Consider the following 21029-nt stretch of genomic DNA (forward strand, 5'->3'; position numbering starts at 1 on the left):
CTAGCCTCACCCATGCCTGACTACTCCCTGAAATTGCTTAAATAGAACCTGTCTGACAGAGTGAAGTAGGCTAAATTATCTCAAACAGCAACGAATCATTCCACGATCTAAAGAAGCAACTGAGAAACTAAGTCAGTGACATCTCAGTCTGGAAAGGGTTATAAAGCAATTTCCTAAGGCTTTGGAACTCCAGTGAACTACAATGAAAGCCATTATCCACAAACAGAAGAAAACTTGGGACACTGTTGAACCTTTCCAGGGGTGACCGGCCTACCAAAATTACTCCAAGAGCGCATTAATGACTTCTCCAGGAAGTCACAAGAGAACCCAGAACAACATTTAAAGAACCGCAGGCTTCACTTCCCTCAGCTTTGGTCAGAGTTCATGATTCAACAATAAGAAAGAGACTGGTCAAAAATGGCATCCTCCATTTTTTTTTTTTCCTTTTTCAAACACTGCTGAAAATAAACAGGACAAAGTCTTGTCTCATATTTGCCAAAATACCAAGACTTTTGGGATAATATTCTGTGGACTGATGGTTTGAGTCCTGTTACATCTGGTGTAAAACTAACATAGCATTTCATAACAACAGTCAAACATGGTGGTGGTACCGTGACTTAACGGCCTGTTTAAGATCATGACAAAGCATTTCAATCGGCTTCAAGACCTCTTTAACTACCCCAAAACCTTTCTTTTTTTTGGGGGGGGGGGGGGGTAGTCAAAGAGGTCCAATTCAGAGGTGGACTCGCTGGTGTGTTTCGGATGATTGTCCTGTTAAGTAACTTGAGTTAGTTCGAGTTTCAGGGCTTGACATTCTTCTTTGGGTACAGAGCTTAACCCTTTTGACTGCCTCACCAAGAAAAATACAATGAAAAAATTATTTGTTCATATTTTCTATTCCTTTAGGTCAGGGTTGTCAAACTCAAATACACAGTGGGCCAAAATTCAAATCTGGAACAAAGTCGCAGGCTAACATTAATATTTATTGAAAAAAAAAAATCTTCCTCCAGATATGAGAATGAATCTCTTCTGATGGACTCGAACACGTTTTGCTGAAAAACTGAATATGGAACAAGCAAAGCTTAATACTAAACAATATATATATTAGCTGTATAATACCAGTAGGCCAGCTCTAATAGTCATTTGGTATGGCTTCGCGGGCCAAATGTAATTAGGCTGCGGGCCAAATTTGGCCCGCGGGCCAGAGTTTGACACCTATGCTTTAGGTCAATAATGATCACAAAAATACAATGAAAAAATTATTTGTTCATATTTTTTTAATCCTGGAAAACCTTCCAATGTGGCTGAAAAGAAGAGTGAGACAAAATGAAAGATTATTGCCAAACCCAATTATTGGGTTTAGAGAGCAATTACTTTTCCACATAGTCCCCCAAGTTAAGATAGCCTTTCTCTCTTAATAAATGAAACAATCATTTAAAAACTACATTTTGTATTTACACAGGTTATCTTTGACTATCACTAAGATTTGTTTTTGTTGATCTGAAGCATGCAAGTGTGACAAATATGCCAAAAACTGAAGAAAAAAAAAACTTTGTTGTTATTGTTTTTTGGGTGGTGGTGGTCAGTTTTTGGCACAAAGAGTAGCCTTTCAGAGCCAAAGGCTACTCTTTGTGAAGTTAGATGTTTAAAGCAATTGTAGCACACCCAACAAGCTATCGATAGCATAAAAATAATATATCGTATAATTAATATTGTTATTATAAATTTGGCGTCAAACAAATGAAAATGTTTATTTTAAAAACACAAACGGCTGAACTATCAACATATGACTCCTCTCTGCCAATCAACGAGCTTCTCTAGACCATTTAAAAACAAAGTGCCGGTCAGCGCGCAAAGATCTTCAAGGTGAGTTCGATTAGTAAGCACCGGGTAATGTCTGCTAGTCTTTCGCCTTAGCCGGGCGGAGTGAGGCTTCTATCTTTATTTGAGAAGGGGAGAACAGGAGCATTGTCTCACCACAGGGTGAGATAACCAAACGCACCAAACAAGGGAGCAATCATCTGTGAGGAAACCACTGAGCCAATAAGCTATATAGTCCTAAACTGTTCGCTACTAAAGTATTAACTACAGTGTATTTTTAAAAACGCTGTGAAAACTGAAATAAAGTTACTCCATCTTACCACAGATTTGCAGCCATGTAAGTCCTTTGTGTTACGAAAGCACACCTTAAATTGGTGTAATAAAATGTCAGTTTAGACACAGTCCGTTTTTTACTTCTATCTCGGTAGCAAAAGTGCATGTTTGCGCACGAAAACGGCGCAAAAATGACGTTAGCCTAAATAATTCGTGGGTGTCTATTTGTCGAAGCGGACGTGTACTTCCCCTCGCTGTCAGAGCTCGTCTCCAACTAGATAATTCGTCTTTGAGTTCAATGAGTGGAGAGTGGACATGAACTGAAAGACTGGAGATCAAAGCAAGCACAGACGGCTTGGAACCCCCCTTTTTTTTAAAAAAATATTTCAGCTGGAGTCATAACGAAGATGCAACGATGACTCAGCCGCAGGTGAATGAGTTCATTCCTCCTCCCGAGTGCCCTGTTTTTGAGCCCAGCTGGGAGGAATTTGCCGACCCTTTTGCGTACATCAACAAAATACGACCAATTGCAGAGAAAACTGGTATCTGCAAGATCCGACCACCGCCGGTGAGTAATTCTTTTATTTTTTACAATTGTTCGTGGTGTTTGCACGGTGTGCTGGCCTCTGCCGCTGTGGCTAATTTAGAAGGCAAAGTTGTGTTTTTAAGACAGGTTTCAACATGGCGGATTGCGCCTGCGAGTAAGAATAGTGAGCTAGCCCGAGCTGGACTGTGTTGTGTTTGTAACGGCAATGGGAAGCTCTCAGACACATGCCATTCAAGAGGAAACCTGTGTCCTGGTCGGGCTTAGTCGTAAAAACAAACCAGCCTGGATTCATGATAGAGGGTCGCCCAACTTAAAGAGCGCTATAAAAAAATAATTCAAACGCAAAAGTTTGCCTGTACGCAAAATATGATGCAAATTGTTTACGTTAGCGCAGAATGAAGTGCTTCCTGGAGTCTGCGCACGGAAATGGCTCGCCTAGACTTGACCTACTAATAATTTAACAACCATTTCTGCGCACTTGGTTAAATGTAAAGTCCAAGTATCTGAGCAGGATTTGACGGATTTAGACAGGGTGAATTAACCTGACTAGCATCAGTCGGGGCCCGTTTAAAGCCGCAGTTTTCTGACATCTCACGCTGGCTAACGTACGTGCTCGGTGGCCAACTGTTTATGGAGAAAAGGGTCGTAGAAACACGGCACTCTGTGGGGGACACTGTTTCTCTCTTTCATCGTAGTTTTATCAACTTTATCCACTCAAATTACGGTTATTCTCGACTGCTACTAGCGTTAGTTTATTAACCAGATAGTTTTATACTTGCTGGCTAATCTTTATTTCGCTATTATGGAAGCAAATCCAGGGCTATTTTTTAATAATAATTCTAATTGGACGATTAGCCTGGCGTAATCTACACCTCTCTAACGTCTCAGGGGTCAAATATCAAAGTCTGTAAGGAAATACTGACAATAAAATGGCTTTCCCCCCCCTTAAATATCTTAGAGCTAACATAATGCAAAAATAATGTCCCATTGACCTTATTTCTGAGACATGTGACAGTAGTGGGCATATATTTTATTCAAGGGTGTGTCCATGCGTTAAAAGGGTAGATTGAACTGATTTTTTTTTCTTTCTTTTTTTTTAAAATATGCCTGACGTAATTTTTTCCAGGTATTCTCTATGTCAACTTAAAAAGATAAAATATATATTTATTTTTTGCAAGGTCCTTGACATGGGTGGAAATGTTTTAACATGTGTGCATGCATCTAAAGCAGAAATCAGGAAGCATGAAAAAAAGGAGAAAAAAAAAAAGCTTATTTTGCACACTTTAACCCGTTGGGTATGAGTACAAGGGATTGAATTGTCATCAAAAGCGGATGGGTGGGGTGACTGCTTTCAGTGTTTGCTGGGTAAATGGCTGAAATGCACAGCTCATGTAAACAAAAGAAGCCAGTGGGGTAAATGTGAGCAAAGATTAGCTGCTGATAGTAGTTGGATTGATATTCGAGATCTATTTGTGCTGTCTAAACTATGATTTACATTTCACAATTATAAGTCAGCACCAGCAGTTTATTCTGGAATGTTTTGATCAAAATGTGGCTCAGGCAGACCAATAAATAATCTTAAATCCTTGAAGTGATGGAAACTGGGCTCTTGAGCTGGGTTTTCTACCAGGACAAATTTATAAGTTTGTAATTTTAATGTGTTTTTAAAAAAAAAAAAAAAACTGTTATTAATGTCTATTTGTGAAGAGAGAGATCCTGGAGTTTTATTTTTTGTCTGCAAATTGTGTGTGCAAATGGTGTATACAATCCAGAGATTATAGATTGGCTCTTATTTGAGAGCCCTGTTTCTTTGTTTCATTATTCTCTTTTAACCCTTTCCCATGTACAAACGGTTCAGACAATGTTTGAAAAAGGAAGTAAACACTGCACCACAACCTGTTTTCGATCAGTGATTTTTATTTGGTGCACGGTATACAGGTAGAGTTTCCTTCAGGGTTTTACATGGATCACATTTTGACTATAGAGGTTAGCGCACATGCAGATGATTTTCGGGGACATTGCCAGGCCTGTTTGTGGTTAATTTCTCACAATTGTATTTGTCATTTTGGATTGAGATTGGAGGGCCTGAGTCATGTAGAGACCAGAATTTGTGCTTGCAGTCTTAACTACCATGGTCAGACTTGTGGAGGATGGTCAGTAAAACAGAGCACATTTCTATTTGTTTTCAAAAATGATTGTTTTGCTTTGGTCCCACAACATTTGTTAGACTAATCCAACAATAAGGTGGTGTTAATGTAGCTGTTGTTATCTCTTCTCTGGCCAGCATTTCATTTCAGCATTTCACTCATTGTCCAGGCCCAGTAAATCTTGACTGTGACATTTTAAAGAGCCTCTGGTAACGCTGCACACAGTAGGCAGTCAGCCTTAACAGTAAATGTTTGTGTTCATTTTTAAGAAATGTTGCAATAGTTGAAGATTGAAACACATCAGGAGCGTTAGACTAATTTGCAGGTCTCATTATCAGCCTGTATATGTAAATTTGCCACATTTCCTTCTCATTACAGTACTGTTTCAGTTGGTTTGGCATGTAAATGTAGTCGTCTTAAAAGAGAAAACAGACCTGTTTTGTTTTTTGTTTTTTAAGTAAAAATGGCTCCCCTTTTTGTATACTTATCACAGGTTAGGATGTTATCACAAATGACTAAAAGTTACAAAATCATAATCTATTGATATTAGATCCTACAGTGCAAACATTGCTGTTTACAGCATCTGTTCATCTATTTTCCATCAGTATTAATAATATTTAGACGATTCAAAAAATGCTAACAATGCCATTGAAACATTAAAGAAAATGTAACCTGCATGTTTTGTTTAGTTTTGAATAACAATGATAATTTTCTACCCGAATGCTTCATGTTCTGACTCTAAGAATCCCACAGACTGAACATTTTGGCCTTTTTGACTCCAGAATAGACAAAACAGTACATTGGAAGACGTCACTTTAGGCACAGAAAGTTTAATGGATACATGTTCACAATGTGGAAACTCTATCGACTAAACATTAGTCAATAATAAAAGGCACAATGCAACAACAAATAACTGAGAGAAGCTGTGGCTGCAGATTTATTGGGAGGTTTCTGTATAGTTGTTTTTATGAGTGCTTGTTACGCTATAGAAGAACAAATGTGAAACCTGAAAAGCTTATCTCCACAATAAACTTTTTTTTTCTTTTTTTTTCTTTTTTTTTTTTTTTTTGTTTACTGTTCTTTGTTCTTAGGAAGCAGTTGAGACTGTCCTTTAACTGTATGACAGCATTTTCCATTATCGGTTTGATAATATGTGAGAATAACACAGTTATAATAACACTGTTTTGTATCACACATTGAACTGTACAAAATTGAGATCATTTTCCTGAATCTTGAACTTGCACTTACAACTAGTCGTACAGGAAGTTGTGCAGTATAGCATGGTTAGTGTTTTAGTTTGTAAGACAGTTGTTTTGCTCAGTTGCTTCGCATGCGGTTAGACATCGAAGTGAAGTTTGTGTTTTTAAGTGAAAGTGGGGACAGGTTCTGTTAAATAACAGCTAATTAGCAGAAATAAAGAGAACCTATGTTTGACAAATTTACTACCTTTTTGTCATATTTACACTCATTATATTTAATAGCATTAAAATGTTGACTTTTCTGAAACAATGGCTTACTGTTTCTCATTATGCAATTGTCTTTGCCTCATTCTTATGTGCCAAGCTGCAGTACTCGCATCTTATTTTCAGGTATTGAAATTGAAGTATTTACATGGAGCTCAGATGGGTATAAAGCCTGAAAGACTAAAGCCTAATTAATTTGGTAACATCAGCTTTTTCCTCTATGTTGGTTCATTTGAGTGTAATGATGATGATTACTGCAAGTAGACTTGGAATCTTGCTGTATATGATGATACCGCTGAAACTGAAAAATGTGCAAACAAAAGCATGTTTCAGTGAGTCTAATCGTCACAGCTTTAGTCTAATCTTGCTTAAAATGGTCTGTCTTTTTATTTTGTTTTTTGTTTTTCCTTTACTCATTTCAGGATTGGCAGCCACCGTTTGCTTGTGATGTCGACAGACTTAAATTCACACCGCGAATACAACGGCTCAATGAGCTTGAGGTACATTTGTCATCTTTATATATTTACAAAATCCAGTTTTGCTCATCTCTTGTATTCAGGTATTGCCTCACTCGCTGTGCTTTTGTTCATTGTCCTTCAAAAAAAAAAAAAATGGCAGCATCGTCAAAATATCTGATTCACTATCATGTCATGGTGAGCCGTGAAAAGACTGCAGACATATTTCCCTCTTTTAAAAAATGTTAATACTAGTAGGAGAGAATCAAAAAGATAGTAACTCAGTCATTTTATTTCTTTATTTTTTGTACTCTTCTTTTTGGAGCACTTAGTACTTCTCAGGTTATTTTCTTACAACTCCAATGCTTATTGTTTGAGGAGCTAAACAATTTTTCTTTTTTCCTTAAGGCTCAGACCAGAGTTAAACTCAACTTCCTGGATCAAATAGCAAAATTCTGGGAGCTACAAGGATGCAAACTGAAAATTCCTCAAGTGGAAAGAAAGATTCTGGATCTGTACCAACTGAATAAGGTGTGAAAATCCCCACTAGTGCTACAGTTATGAATCTAAGAGGGTGATCATGAATACGTTACAACTGAATTACAATTGATTTTTATGACTTGTGAATCAGCAGATGGGTGACAAATTAAAGGAAAAACCTGAACATTTAAGTACTACAGTGAGGAGCTGTGAGGCTAAGTATAAGAGGAGGGGGGGATCATTTAGCTCAGTGGCCTCAAACTAGGGTTTGTGAGCCACAGATTGGGTAATTACATTAACACGTTATGGTACCTGGCATGTAGTGGCACGTAAATGCATCATCTGCGGTTGAGCTAATTAGCACAATGGAAAAATATTTAAGTCAGTTCACATTACTAAGTAATACAAAAGCCAAACCAGCTAAAATTAGAAAGTATGACAACATTTACCTCGATCTTGGCTTTATCGAGAATGGCAATGGAAGACCAAAATGTGTTGTTTGTCTTCGAGTGTTAGTAAATGAAGCCAGCCAACCTAAAGCGGCATCTCATCACAAAGCACCCAGAGTTTTATCAGCATGAGGATTTTAAAGGGGTTCTTAAAATTTTTTTACACCCCTATAAGGGGTGCTTAGTTAATCTGATTTAACTAAGATTGTTTGGTTTCACTTGTCCTGGTGAAAGTAACACCCTCAATAGTGGCTTAGACTCCAATCTGAGCTGGGAAAAACCTGCACCCCAGCTGGGAGCAGAGACTTGGAAAATGATTTTCCTACTAAGACAATTCATCTCCATTATTTATTTTTTTATTTTTTTTAATTTGTCACTTGTCAGTACAACAACTTTCTACACCAGTGAACTTGCCTTACTTGATATTTAATTTATTATTTCACTTATTTCACGCAAGTTGGTGAACGAAGAGGGTGGTTTTGATGCAGTCTGCAGAGAACGCCGCTGGACTAAGATTTCCGTCAAGATGGGCTTTGCTCCAGGAAAGGCTATTGGCTCCCATCTGCGGGCACACTATGAGCGAATCCTCTACCCATATAACCTTTTCCAGACTGGAGCCAATCTCCCTGTACGTACTCTCACCTGTTTTCTTTTTACAGAGTAACAGTAGGCAGTCTGGTTCACAGCTGGCTGGATGTTTATTGGAAGACTCTGCAATCCATTAGTTTCTTCCAAGATGTACACAGGAGATGAACTCAGGAGCAATGACCGGGGACTGCTTGTTTGCAGGCTAAATGCACATGAAATTATTGGTTGGATTATAATGACAGAAAAATAATTATTTTAATGGAATAAATGTGGAATATGATGGAAACAACAGCCTGGTCTTAAGCACTTTAGTGTCTTATTGAGTCTTCTCACCCACAGTGATACTGTGCACAGTTATCAAAGAGTAACGGGGGGTTTATTTTGTGATTTTTTTTTTTTTTTTTTTTTTATTTATTTTGTGCTTCAGAGGTTAGATCAACCAGAAGCCTGTAGTACAAAGCAGGCATGTGAAAGTAACTCCAGGGTTAACCCTGGGTTTTCAAAATTGCAATAGCAGTTCAATTCTTGCTGGAGTACATCTCCATGGTAACTTATACTGCAGACCTAACTGCCTCCTGAGTAAGCTATGTTCTAGTTTAGAGGTCAGCAGGTGTGAAATCTACACTTAGTGACTGATCAAATCTCTGGAAAATGGCGTCACAATTCCCAGAAGATTCCACACGGAATCAGTGTGGATGGTCTAAAGAACAGGGCACCTATTTGTGCTTGTTGACCTTATATAAAATTTGCAAGTAGAGTAATTCTACATGTGAACGATGTCTCTATATTTAATCCTTACACTCATATTGTCAAATACCACTGCAGCTGATGGATTGAAAAGGAAAACTATCATAAGCACATCTAAACATTAATTTAATGGAACAACAATTATATTAACTGTCAGACACTCCCACGTCTTAATAATACAGCTGTGATACTAAGAAGGTTGTTAACTTGCAGTGTCAGCATTTTTGCCAGCTTTCCTTCCTGGTTTTAAATAGGCTAAACTTTATTAATGTAGTAGACCTTTTCCAGTCTCACTGGCCAAAGAGCTTTTCGGTGCTTATCCTGTTACAGACATTCGTACCACTTATTTGTAATATACTTTAAGCTTGTTTTATGTGTTAATTCTCCATATTTTTCTAATAGATTTAGCTTTCTTTGTAAAGCCAGCCATTCAGCCAGTGGACCTGTCCATGTTTGTTACTGGTCAGATGCCATTAATGTCACCTCTTTCATGTTAATGTGCTGGTAGCTAGATTGGGGAAACCCTGGGTTATACTTACTGAGTTATGCGCTCAGCTTCATGTGACCACGTAACCTGATTGTTGATCTTAGGGTAAGTGAAACCAGATAACAGACAGGACATCCTGGTTATGTTAAATTGGCCTTGTAGTACAGACCTCAGGACTACAAAGCATGTAGTACTGTTGCTTAACCTTCATCCAGTACACACCAAAAACGGTGCAGTTCAGTCTCTTGACAGTGTCTTGAAAGCAAATGAGTATGAAGGAATTTTATTTGCACTTGATGTGCTTTTATTGTAAAAGTTTCCACCATGTAAATTCAAGTGTTTTATGACCTTCCATTATGCACACACCAAAATAAGGTGTTGTCAGAGTGACTTTTCCAGTGTAAGAAAGACTGATTTTATCCAACACAAATTCCTAAAAGTTAAAACTGACAGTAAAAATTCACTGGGAACAAATTTAGTTGCAGGTATCTTGCAAGTTTGACTTAAACTTTGAGATCTGTTGACAGATCTACACTCTGACTGACATTTCTTTTTTGATGTCTTTAAATAGAAGCATCACAGCGGTAAAACTTTTGACTTTTTGAAACTCATATACTCAATTCTGGTACTTTCAAATGTTGACAACCATGTTTGAATGTAGAGATCCTCAGATATTTGATAATTAAATCGTTGCCAGTTTTTAATCTTTTTTGGGGGGGGGGGGGGCAGGGGGTTCTGTGTGTTTAATTTGGTGTCATTCACTTCTTCCTACAGGCAGCCACCTTGACCAATGACACTAAAGATAAGGAGTACACCCCTCACGACCTGCCGCAGCGCCAATCTGTCCAGCCCCAGGAGACCTGCAGCATTGCTCGCCGAGCCAAACGAATGAGATCTGAGGTGAGTCTGTCATCTTTGACATTTCCCTCTGAATCATAACTTCTTTGTGTTATGGATTTTACTCTGAAATTCTTAAAACTCTATTTAATTGTTAGGCTTTGATTAACTCATTTTCACCTATAAGGTCAGGTCAATAATTGTTACTGGCTGCTGGCAGTAGAGTTCGTTCTCCAGATTTGTGGTTACTTTAAACAACGATGGCCTCCTTTAACCATCTGATCTCCAGCGAAGCTAATTGATGCCTTTGAAGCAGGCAAAGGCTATAAAAAGGTAGTTTACACTGACTGTAATGGAGGATAAAGGAACTGTGAAAGTTGCAGCAAAACAGCAGGAACCAGAAAACCACATGTCTGCTGGGCATTTAGGCAAAACACAACTCCCTGTTGACTGCAGAAGAACTGCAGGAAGGCTTAGCTGACGCATGAGTAGTGGGCACTGTTCCAGTGTGCAGCATTCTTAATGACTCTGCTGCATGCGTTTTTTTTGGGTTTTTTTTTTAATTTATTATTAATTTTTTAAAAATAAAGTGTTGTGCATTTGTCTTGACAGGCTTTTGTTTCAGCTCTAAAACAAGATGTTTCTATGTCTTGTCATTATGACAGCATTTTACTAGTTATATTCCCACATTAGTTTTGAAAGTACAGCTGACTCTGTTTCTGACTCTTGCTGCAGAGGGGCTATGTCAAAAGTGAACCCAGAGAAGTTCGTGAGACTCGTCCCAACCTGAGGAGGAGGATGGGAACATTTGTTGCCAAGCCAGAACCTGGTAAGAAAAATAAACCTGACCTGTACTGATATATTTATAAATAGAAATAATTGGTTTGTGTAATGGGTCTGAGTGTTATTGGGGACTCCTGAAGCCTCCAATCAATCTTCGTCCTTGTCTTTCAGTGAGAATGGCAGTCACTGAGGTGAAAAAGGAGCCCATTGATCACAAGGATACAACTGAATATGAAGAAACTGTATTAGATAAAATTATCAAACCTCCAGTGAATAAAGTAAATGTTTCCCTATGTACTAAATTTATTGGCCAACTACTTTTTGTTACATGATTCAAACATGGATCTATTTTGTACACAGTACATCCTCATAAGTGTTCTGTCTCATCAGGTGGACCACTACATGTGTCTGGTGTGTGGCAGTGGAAGCGCTGAGGACCGCCTGCTATTATGCGACGGCTGCGATGACAGCTATCACATCTTCTGTCTCATCCCTCCGCTCCACGATGTTCCCAGAGGCGACTGGAGATGCCCCAGGTGCCTGGTTGAGGTGAGCTATACCTCCTGCCCCCTCAGGAAGCTCAAGTCACCGTGAACTGGAGTGTAGTCTCCCATCTGACATGTACAATTATAGTATAATCCCAAGTGGCTTGTTTTAACTTCATATACAATCTTTTGGTTTTGACAGGAATGTGGCAAACCAGCTGTTGCATTTGGCTTTGAGCAGGCCAACAGGAGCTACACCCTCCAAACTTTTGGAGACATGGCTGACTCCTTCAAGTCTGATTATTTCAATATGCCAGTTCATGTGAGTTTTCATCACACATACACTGAGTAGCCTTTAGTCTGTTTTGTTGATACTTGCAGTTCATTTTAGTCAAAAGTAAAGTCTTTAAGTTCCAGTTTCTTGTTTCTGTTTATTGATGTCAGCAGCTTAATAGTTTAGAAATGTAAGCGTGAAGGTTCTCTATATACAACAAAAACGGGCTAAATGGACACTCTCTGAATAATTCCTCTTTTTCAAACCATTCTCTATAAACAGAGGTGGTTTTGTGGGGAAGATTTCAGCACATGAAATCCTCAAACCAGTCAGACTGGCACCTACAACCACACATGTTCAGTGTCATTTAAATCACCTTTCTTCCTCATTTGCGATACTCATTTGTGATAGCTGCTGCCATGTGATTGGCTAATTAGACACCTGCATTAATAAGCAGTTGACCAGACCTATCTAATGAATTGGCCAATGATTTTATGCTATAATAATGTCTTTTAACCAACGATCAACATAAATGAGAATTTCATCATATTTTTCAGCTCAAACATATGAGCACTAATATGAAACACATACTAGATTAAGTTATTACTAAGTACAATTATGATAAGTTGGGGAAGTGGAAGGAATTTATTTAAATTTATTTCACTATTCAGAAATTTTAAACACACACATACAGGCCATGATAGAAATAGAATAACAACAATCAGAAGTGAAAACAAAACAAATTGAGAAATTCTTTAATATGCTCCAGTTTGCTGCTTTTTTTTTGTTTTTTTTTTTTTTTTTAACCACGTTGTAAGCAACTTTGAGTATTTCTTACATTTCTTACCAGAAGTGATGTAAATCTAGTTTTCCCACAACTTTATTTATTTATGCTATTGAATGTCCTCCAAATGTGACAGCTTGCACAATCAAAACAGAGGCTGCACTGGCTCTTACTAACTGCTTTGTGCGCAACACCATAACAATGTACAAAATGAAAGTATTCCAGTGCACGAAAGTGCCGTTTTCATCATAAACCAGTTTTTTTTTTTTTTGGTTTTTTTAAAAAAAAAACAAGGAAAACGGCCCTGGATTCCATTATGATTATAAATGCTTTAATATAAATCCTTCATTTATTTTTTTCTTAATTCTATTAAGATGGTGCCTACTGAGCTGGTGGAGAAGGAGTTCTGGCGTCTAGTGAGTACCATCGAGGAGGATGTGACTGTGGAGTATGGAGCAGACATCGCCTCCAAGGAGTTTGGGAGTGGTTTTCCCGTGAGAAACGGCCATTTTGAAGTTTCTCCTGAGGATGAGGTACAAATTGTCTGTCATGGGAATGTATTGTGCCTTCTCTCTGTGAAAATGCTTTGTCTCCTTTTGTTTTCTTTAAAGCATTAAATATCAATAAACAATAGAAAAAAATATATAGTTGTCTATATAAGACTAATATTTTTATGTATATTAATGTTTTTAATTTCTCAAAGCGTGGTAACTTTTACTGCTGAATTATCACCAAAAGTGGTGTTAGATTTCTGGCAGGCAACAGTAAAAATAAGCGTGACTGATGTTTGCAGTCGCATATTAAAAGTTTTCTGGGCTATATCTGAGTGAGTGGAGTATTTAGACCTGTGTCTTACCCGCAGCATTACCTGACCAGCGGCTGGAACTTGAACAATATGCCGGTCCTCGATGCCTCGGTGCTGACTCACATTACAGCCGACATCTGTGGCATGAAGGTACCCTGGCTGTACGTGGGCATGTGCTTCTCCTCTTTCTGCTGGCACATCGAGGATCACTGGAGCTACTCCATAAACTATCTTCACTGGTACAGTGGACTTTTTAACTCTATTGTGTAACTGTGATGATGATGATTTTTAATTTGGGAGTTTGGATTTTTTTTTTTTTTTTTTTTTTTTTTTTTTAAAACTCTAAAAGCAGTTTTGTGTGTGTGTGTATATGTGTACATTAGAAACGCATCTCATCTGAACTTCAAAATCAAGGAAAAACCAAACGGACAGGAGCGTGTCACTCCATTGTGAAACTTATTTATAATGCATAAAACTGTGTTACATGCGGGGTTACCGTGATTGGGGTTTTTTTGTTACTAAGAGGTTTGTCCACATGTGCAGGGGTGAGCCTAAGACGTGGTATGGGGCTCCTGGTTATGCTGCAGAGCACCTCGAAGCGGTCATGAAGAAACTAGCTCCTGAGCTGTTTGAGTTCCAGCCTGACCTCCTGCATCAGCTGGTCACCATCATGAATCCCAACACGCTGATGAACAACGGCGTCCCGGTAAATAAAAACAGTGAAGACAAATTTGCGCATACATGATTTTCTCACACAATTATGGAAATCAAATTAAAAAGATTTAAATGTCAACATTGTTTAAACTGTTTTACTCATTTGTTTTGAGATTGAATTCATTTTAAAACGACTTCATGGAACATTTCTTTCTTGTATTTTCACCTGTAGATTTATCGCACCAACCAGTGTGCAGGTGAGTTCGTCATCACTTTCCCCAGAGCTTACCACAGTGGATTCAACCAGGGTTTCAACTTTGCTGAAGCGGTCAACTTCTGCACAATGGACTGGGTAAGAAATGTTTTATTATGTATCACATAATACTATACTTAGTTTTCAGTTTGTTTCACTAAGCTTAATCCAGGATTAGACCCTAAACAGAAGCTTGTTGTTACTAATATTACTGTTTTGGCGCCACATGATTGACTCATTCCTCTTGAACACCCCTTGATCTCCATGTTTTCTGATAGATGCCCTTTGGCCGTGGCTGTGTGGCTCACTATCGTCAGCTGAACAGATACTGCGTCTTCTCCCACGATGAGATGGTTTGCAACATGGCCATTAAAGCTGACACGATAGATGTCAACCTGGCCGCCACTCTGCATGAGGATATGGTTATCATGATCCAACAGGAGAAGGAACTACGAGAGAAAATCACTAAAAAGGTGAGGAGCTTCATCCTCAGTATCCAGTGTTTTTAAACATGCACATTACAACCATCAAAAAAGAAGCACAAAATAACAGATTTCATCTATCAGACTGAAATAAGGGAGAACTTAAAATTTTTAAAGATGTTTGTCACAATATAAGTTTCCACTCGAGAGATCTTGTTTTTTAGGTACACATATGTCACATTTGGCTCCTCTGTCTCTTGTGCTGCTCTAACGACTGAATCTGTGTCCCCAGGGTGTGATGCAGTCTCGACAGGTTGATTATGAGGTGCTCCCAGACGAGGCGCGGCAGTGTTTCAAGTGTCTGACCACCTGTTACCTGTCTGGCATCACCTGTGCCTGCAGTCCTGACAAGATGGTTTGCCTGTACCACACCCAGAACCTCTGCTCTTGTCCTCCTATCAACCTCACACTCCAGTAAGTAATTAATCAGAGGAACACTGCATACTCATTTTCATATTCATTTCTCTTCTCATGTACTGTCACAGCTGTGTGGCCTACTTTAAATGTTACGTGAAGTAAAAGTTGGAGCAAATTTTCCCTGAAAGCAAAAACATAAAAAATTAAGCACTGTTTCACAAAAAAAGTAACTTATACTTTCACCAACTACTAGTCAACCTACAAATATTAAGCTGTGCAAGGCCAGCCTGCCTTTTTTATAAAGACAAGGTTTGGAGCTTGCAATGTTTGGCAGAGGCGATTATGACTTTCTGCTGAAAACTGACATGGCAGTTATCAGTTTATTCACCAAGTTTTGTTTTTCTTTTTTTCGTCCAGTTACAAGTTTACACTGGATGAGTTGTACCCATTGATGGCATCTGTGAAGCTGCGTGCCAATTCATATAAAGACTGGGTGTCTAATGTCCAGGACATTGTGGAAAACAAAGGAACCAAGAAAAAAGGTGCCACCACAGTGATGCACTTTCTGTAATCTCAGCGAGTTACTCAAATGTTAACGTGTAGTTTGGACTCTTCTAACGAACTCTTGTTTTTCCTGGTTAGGGTTGGAGGATCTTCACATCCTGGTAGAGCAAGCGGAAACAAAGGCGTTTCCTCAAAGCAGCCTCCTGGATCAGCTGCGTACAATTGCCTCAGAGGCCGATAAAGTTTCTGTGACGGCACAGCAGCTTCTCAACGGGAAGAGGCAGACGAGGTACTGAAATCTGATTTGAAATGTTCCACGCTGCTCGTGGCTCCATCTTTAGTTCTGTGAAACGGCCATGTTGATTCAGTTTCATATAAGGTCACACAAGATATTACACAATTATGTCATGTTCTTGTTATTTTCTGGAACAACCCGTTTTGTGGGACAGATTTCCAATTTGTGCTAGTGTGAGCTTACTCACATTTATGCAAATTGCTGTTGTTGAGCTTATCTGCTCGGCCGTTTTCTTTATTTTTTTTCTTCTTTTTTTTTCTTTTTTTTTCCCAGTCAAAGTGCTAAGTGGTGTGTAAATCAGTTTTAATCTGTGTTTCAGGTACCGCTCTGGGGGAGGCAAGTCCCAAAGCCAGAATGAGTTAACTGTGGAGGAGCTGAGGTCATTTGTCAAACAACTGGACAGCCTGCCATGTAACATCCGACAGGCTCCTTTACTGAAGGTTTGTTTATTTAAAAAGTAAATACAATTTTTAATTGTATAAATTTAATTATTCCAAGCTATTAGTCTCTTGAGAAAATTGCTTCAACTTCAGTCCTTATGTGTCCAAGGTTTGGCAGTATCTCTAGACTTTAGATTTGTAAGGTGTGGCCGAGGTAATATTGCAACGTCATACCTGTTGGATGTGATCTACAGGATCTTTTGACTCGGGTGGATGACTTCCAGCAGCGCAGTGAATGCCTCCTTTCTGATGAGTCACCCAGCGCGCTGGAGCTGCAGGACCTGCTGGATGTGAGTCTGGGCCTGGACGTGGAACTGCCGCAGCTACCCCTTCTCAGAGAGAGACTGGAGCAGGCTCGATGGTTGGAGACCGTTCAGCAAGCCAGCAGTCGGCCGGACAGCTTGTGTCTGGACACGATGAGGAGGCTGATAGACCAGGGTGTGGGCCTGGCCCCTCACAGCTCTGTGGAGAGGGCCATGGCTCGTCTGCAGGAGTTGCTGACAGTGTCAGAGCAGTGGGAGGAGCGAGTGCTCAGTCTCCTGGAGGCCAGGTGAGATATGACGGTTCACATCTTCTTTCATGCTCACATCATGATGACAGAAGGCAGAAATGAAGAAAATTCAAGGTTATTGCAACTAATGAACTCTATGAAAATGCAGTAAAATTCACATTTTGTGTTGTGTGAAAGTGTAAAACCAGCTGAAAACTTCAGACGGAGTGAAATGTGCCACATCTGTAGAGCTGGGTCGTGGTGGATAAAAGTGGATTATGGTGCTGTGACAGGCAGGCGAACATTTTTCTTGTAAAACAAAGGGGGGCCTAGCAAAAAAAGTTTGGGAACCACTGGCTTAACCCATTAATAGATAAACATAAACCAAATACTACAAATGAGCTTATGGTCTTTCATTTTTAGAAATGTCTATTTTATTTCTTTATCACTTGTATAAAACCTAAACATCTACACTGTTTTCTAACCCTGACGCCTCTTCACAGGCCATATCAGGGCATAGAAACCCTTGTAGCTGCTCTGCAGGAAGTAGAAAACATCCCTGCTTATCTGCCCAACTGTCTGCAGCTGAAGGATGTCGTCACCAAGGCCAAAAAATGGCTCCATGAAGCTGAAACACTGCAGGTAAAAATCATACTTTATGCTTTCAGCACTTTAGTTTGAGTAATGGGTGAAACTGAATTATTAATCTTGTCTGTGCTTACAGCTTGGGGGACGTATTCCTGTGCTCGACATTCTCTCTGAGCTGGTTCTCAGAGCAGAGGGCATCCCAGTGAAGCTCGACCCGCTCAGTCGACTGGAGGCCCTTGTCAGTGATGTCAAGAGCTGGAAGGAGACGGCCGCAAAGACATTCCTATTGAAAAACTCCCCTTTCTCACTTCTAGAGGTAAATGCGTATGCAAATGTGGCTGACCAATTTAATCATTATGCATCAGTATGAAAATTTAGTGCCAGATATCACAAAACTACAAGTGTGGCAAATTACCTGAACTTGAAAAGCGCCTCTAATAGAATTTGTCATCATGTTTTCAGGTCCTCTGCCCAAGGTGTGACATCGGATCTGCACATCAGAAGTCAAAATCTAAAAAAGTGAAAGAAGCTCCACAGATCATTAAAAAGACTTTAACAAAACTGGACTCTTTGTGTGATGTAGAGAGAGCTCTCTCTGAGAGTAAGGACTCTGCCTCTGCTGTAAGTATGGCTGCATCAAATTTTCTTTTTCTCTGGTAACTTTTTCAGTATAGTTAGGACTAAAAACCAGCTCTTGTATAGTTTCCTTTACTCCAGAATCCTTCTTTGTTAAGAAGTGCTGTTTTTTTTTTTTTGTTGTTTTCTTTTTAACTTATAAACAGATAAAAACGGATCTTTTTATTTATTCACTTGTTCTTCTTTACTCTGTCAGTAAATATTGTCTATGAATGCCATTTCAACCATTTAACCTAGTATTAGAAGCAGTGACTCTGACTCTATCTTGGTCACCTTTTAGTAGGTTAACCTAGCATTAAACAAGGTTTAGTAGGCACAAATCTGTGTAACGATGAGTGGAGGGTTCCTCAGAAAATGAATGGGGGGGGGAAAATATGATTTCCTTTATTAGAAGTCTCATCAGGGAAAGTTCATATATTAATAGAGACATTGGCATTAGGCTTCAGATTAGTTTTTAATTTCATCTAATTTTCTCTCCTCACAGATGACCACTCTCGCCGAGGTCCGACAGAGGGAGATGGAGATCTTACTGTCTCTGAGGTCTTCAAACGAGTCAAAGCTCCTTCCTGCTGAAAGCTGTTGTGCACTTAGTGTTTGTGTTTGCCAAAAGGCTCCCTCAGGAGCCATGATGCAGTGCGAGCTCTGTCGAGACATTTTCCACTGCGGGTGTGTTACAACAACCGCAGAACTTGAGTACGGTCAGGCCTGGCTGTGCCCGCTGTGCCAGCGGTCGAGAAAACCACCTCTGGACAAAGTCCTGCCCCTGCTGGCCTCCCTTCAGAGGATTCGGGTCCGTCTGCCAGAGGGCGACGCTCTGCGGTTCCTCATCGAGAGGACTGTGAGATGGCAGCACAGAGTCCAGCAAGCCTGCGCAGATGGAGTACTCGAGAACGTGTCAAAGATGGTCAGTGTCTTTTATTTTGTAAACATTGTTGTTGATTTAAGTTAAGCGTTTGTGGTCTGAATTATTGTGATTCACCATCAGGAGTCCCGTTTTCTAGACACCATCATGGAAACACTAGACACTGAGCATTTACAGTCACTGATGGCGTTTTTAATTGTTTCAGGTGAGAGTTGGACCTAGAGAGTCTTCACATTTGCCTCAGGAAAAAAATGGGTCAGCTTTTTATACAGAGCACAAGTCTGTTCCGCTCCACGGTAAGTGTCAAAGCTTTTTCATTTAAGCACTCTGTGCAGTTTCACTTTTCAGAGCAACTCTGATGCTCATTTTGTTTTAATTTTTCACAGGACTTAGTCCTGAGCTGGAGGAGCTGATGGTGGAGGGATTCCTGCTGCAGGTCACTCTGCCTGAGACGGAGCAGCTGTACAGATATCTACTCTACAAACTGGTCCCCCTGCCCTCACAGAGCCCTCCCTGTGGGAACAGCACAGAACAGGACCAGAAGTCTCCAAAAGGGAGCCCTCAACACAAGGTAACAGCTCCTACTAAGTGTCACACCAAATGCATTATGCCATAATGCTCTTGTTTATTAAGTCCACTTTCCGTATGTTGTGCTTAGAATGGCGGGTCGAGCCTGAAAAAGGAGGCCGTGAACAGTCAGAGCAAGCGGACCAAGCGACGTAAGGACAGCTCCGATTCTCAGCACAGCGAGAAGGCCAAGAAGTGTCGCAAGAAAAAGCCCAAGAGAAGCAAAGAAAGGACCGAAGAATCGAAGAGAAGCGGTTCGCCCACGCACACGTCATCTGACCCTGCTCTTTCAGATTCAGAAGAGGACTACTCGCTGTGTGCTGCACCGTGGTGCAGAGAGCCAGAGGGTGATGAGGTGAGTTTCATTAGTCTGCTGCATTTACGCCAACTTATGTAAATACTTATGTGCCTGTATAGCTGAAGTTTAAGTGTACAAAGTGAAAATTTATTGTATCTCGTCTTGTCATTTTTAGGTAAACTGGGTCCAGTGTGACGGCAGCTGCAATCAGTGGTTTCACCAGATCTGCGTCGGCCTGTCTGCTGAGCGTGCGGAGAAGGAGGATTATGTTTGCATAAGCTGCACACAGCCAGAATACAGCAGAGCAGAATAAAGACCAAAAAGTCATGTTGAAGGATGAGCAGATTTACTGCAGATGCTGCAGCACTTAAGTGCACACCTGAACTCTGTGTGTCCTGCGGCTTCTCCCCTTTACCTTCTGGCTTGCCCTCAGTGAACATGGTGCTACTTCTTTTTCCCCAGAGTTACTAAAGACTTCTGTCACTGTTTTGTTTTGTTTGTCACATGGCTGGATTTTCAGCCAGTCAACTAATCCTTTCTGAAACTTTCCAAGACTCGATGCAGATGTGGTAACGTGTTTCAAGAACCAACAGCGCAGGGATTTTTCAACCAAAAAATGTCAGTTTGGCATTTTAGAACAGTTTGTTTTTCTTTTACATGCATCTGAACAATGTGAAACTTATCTTTTTTTTTCTTGTAGATTAAATATTATTTATCTAAGCAATAGCTGAACAGATTAATTGAAGGTTCAGTTTTCACCTGAGCTATATTTGTGCGTAGAAAAACTTTGATAAAATGCCTTCCTAAAGCAAAAACCCTGAAGAATTCACTTTATGACCCTATGATACACAGTTCACTTCAAATTTGTGTACACGTCAAAACCGAAATGGATCAACGATCCTTTCATAAACCACTGACTTTGATATAAAGTCAGGTTTTCCTTCTGTGATGTCTGCAGAGGAAAGTAAAAGTCCTGGATCCCATATTCCTGCTGTTGGGTGAGACTCAATTAAAGCCACAAAGTAAGAATGAACTGTCCGACATCAAAGGAATGTACATGTTGTTTTTTGGGTGGATTTTCCCTTTATGGCTGAGGCTGATATATGTGTTGGACTTAGATTTAACACAGACTGTGTGATTTATTTTGCCACGGGTATATGACCTTTTTCCTGCTCCTT

The 21029-nt window shown here is 39.8% G+C and overlaps 1 protein-coding gene across 1 annotated transcript; it reads left to right on the forward strand.

Moving 5' to 3' along the window:
• Positions 1 to 1845: 1845 nt before the first annotated feature.
• Positions 1846 to 20513, forward strand: kdm5ba (lysine demethylase 5Ba). Its single transcript, XM_026168210.1, has 27 exons — positions 1846 to 2662; positions 6674 to 6751; positions 7115 to 7237; positions 8093 to 8263; positions 10232 to 10357; positions 11030 to 11123; positions 11249 to 11355; positions 11468 to 11626; positions 11765 to 11884; positions 12995 to 13153; positions 13483 to 13664; positions 13969 to 14131; positions 14312 to 14431; positions 14611 to 14805; positions 15047 to 15228; positions 15589 to 15713; positions 15814 to 15964; positions 16290 to 16410; positions 16605 to 16960; positions 17404 to 17542; positions 17625 to 17804; positions 17951 to 18109; positions 18609 to 19028; positions 19192 to 19282; positions 19373 to 19557; positions 19645 to 19908; positions 20027 to 20513. The coding sequence occupies exons 1-27, from the start codon at positions 2510 to 2512 to the stop codon at positions 20162 to 20164; spliced, it is 4461 nt and encodes a 1486-aa protein (XP_026023995.1). The 5' UTR covers positions 1846 to 2509; the 3' UTR covers positions 20165 to 20513.
• Positions 20514 to 21029: the final 516 nt, after the last annotated feature.

The sequence above is a fragment of the Astatotilapia calliptera genome, chromosome 5 (assembly GCF_900246225.1).
Source record: "Astatotilapia calliptera chromosome 5, fAstCal1.2, whole genome shotgun sequence".
NCBI classification, from domain to species: domain Eukaryota; kingdom Metazoa; phylum Chordata; class Actinopteri; order Cichliformes; family Cichlidae; genus Astatotilapia; species Astatotilapia calliptera.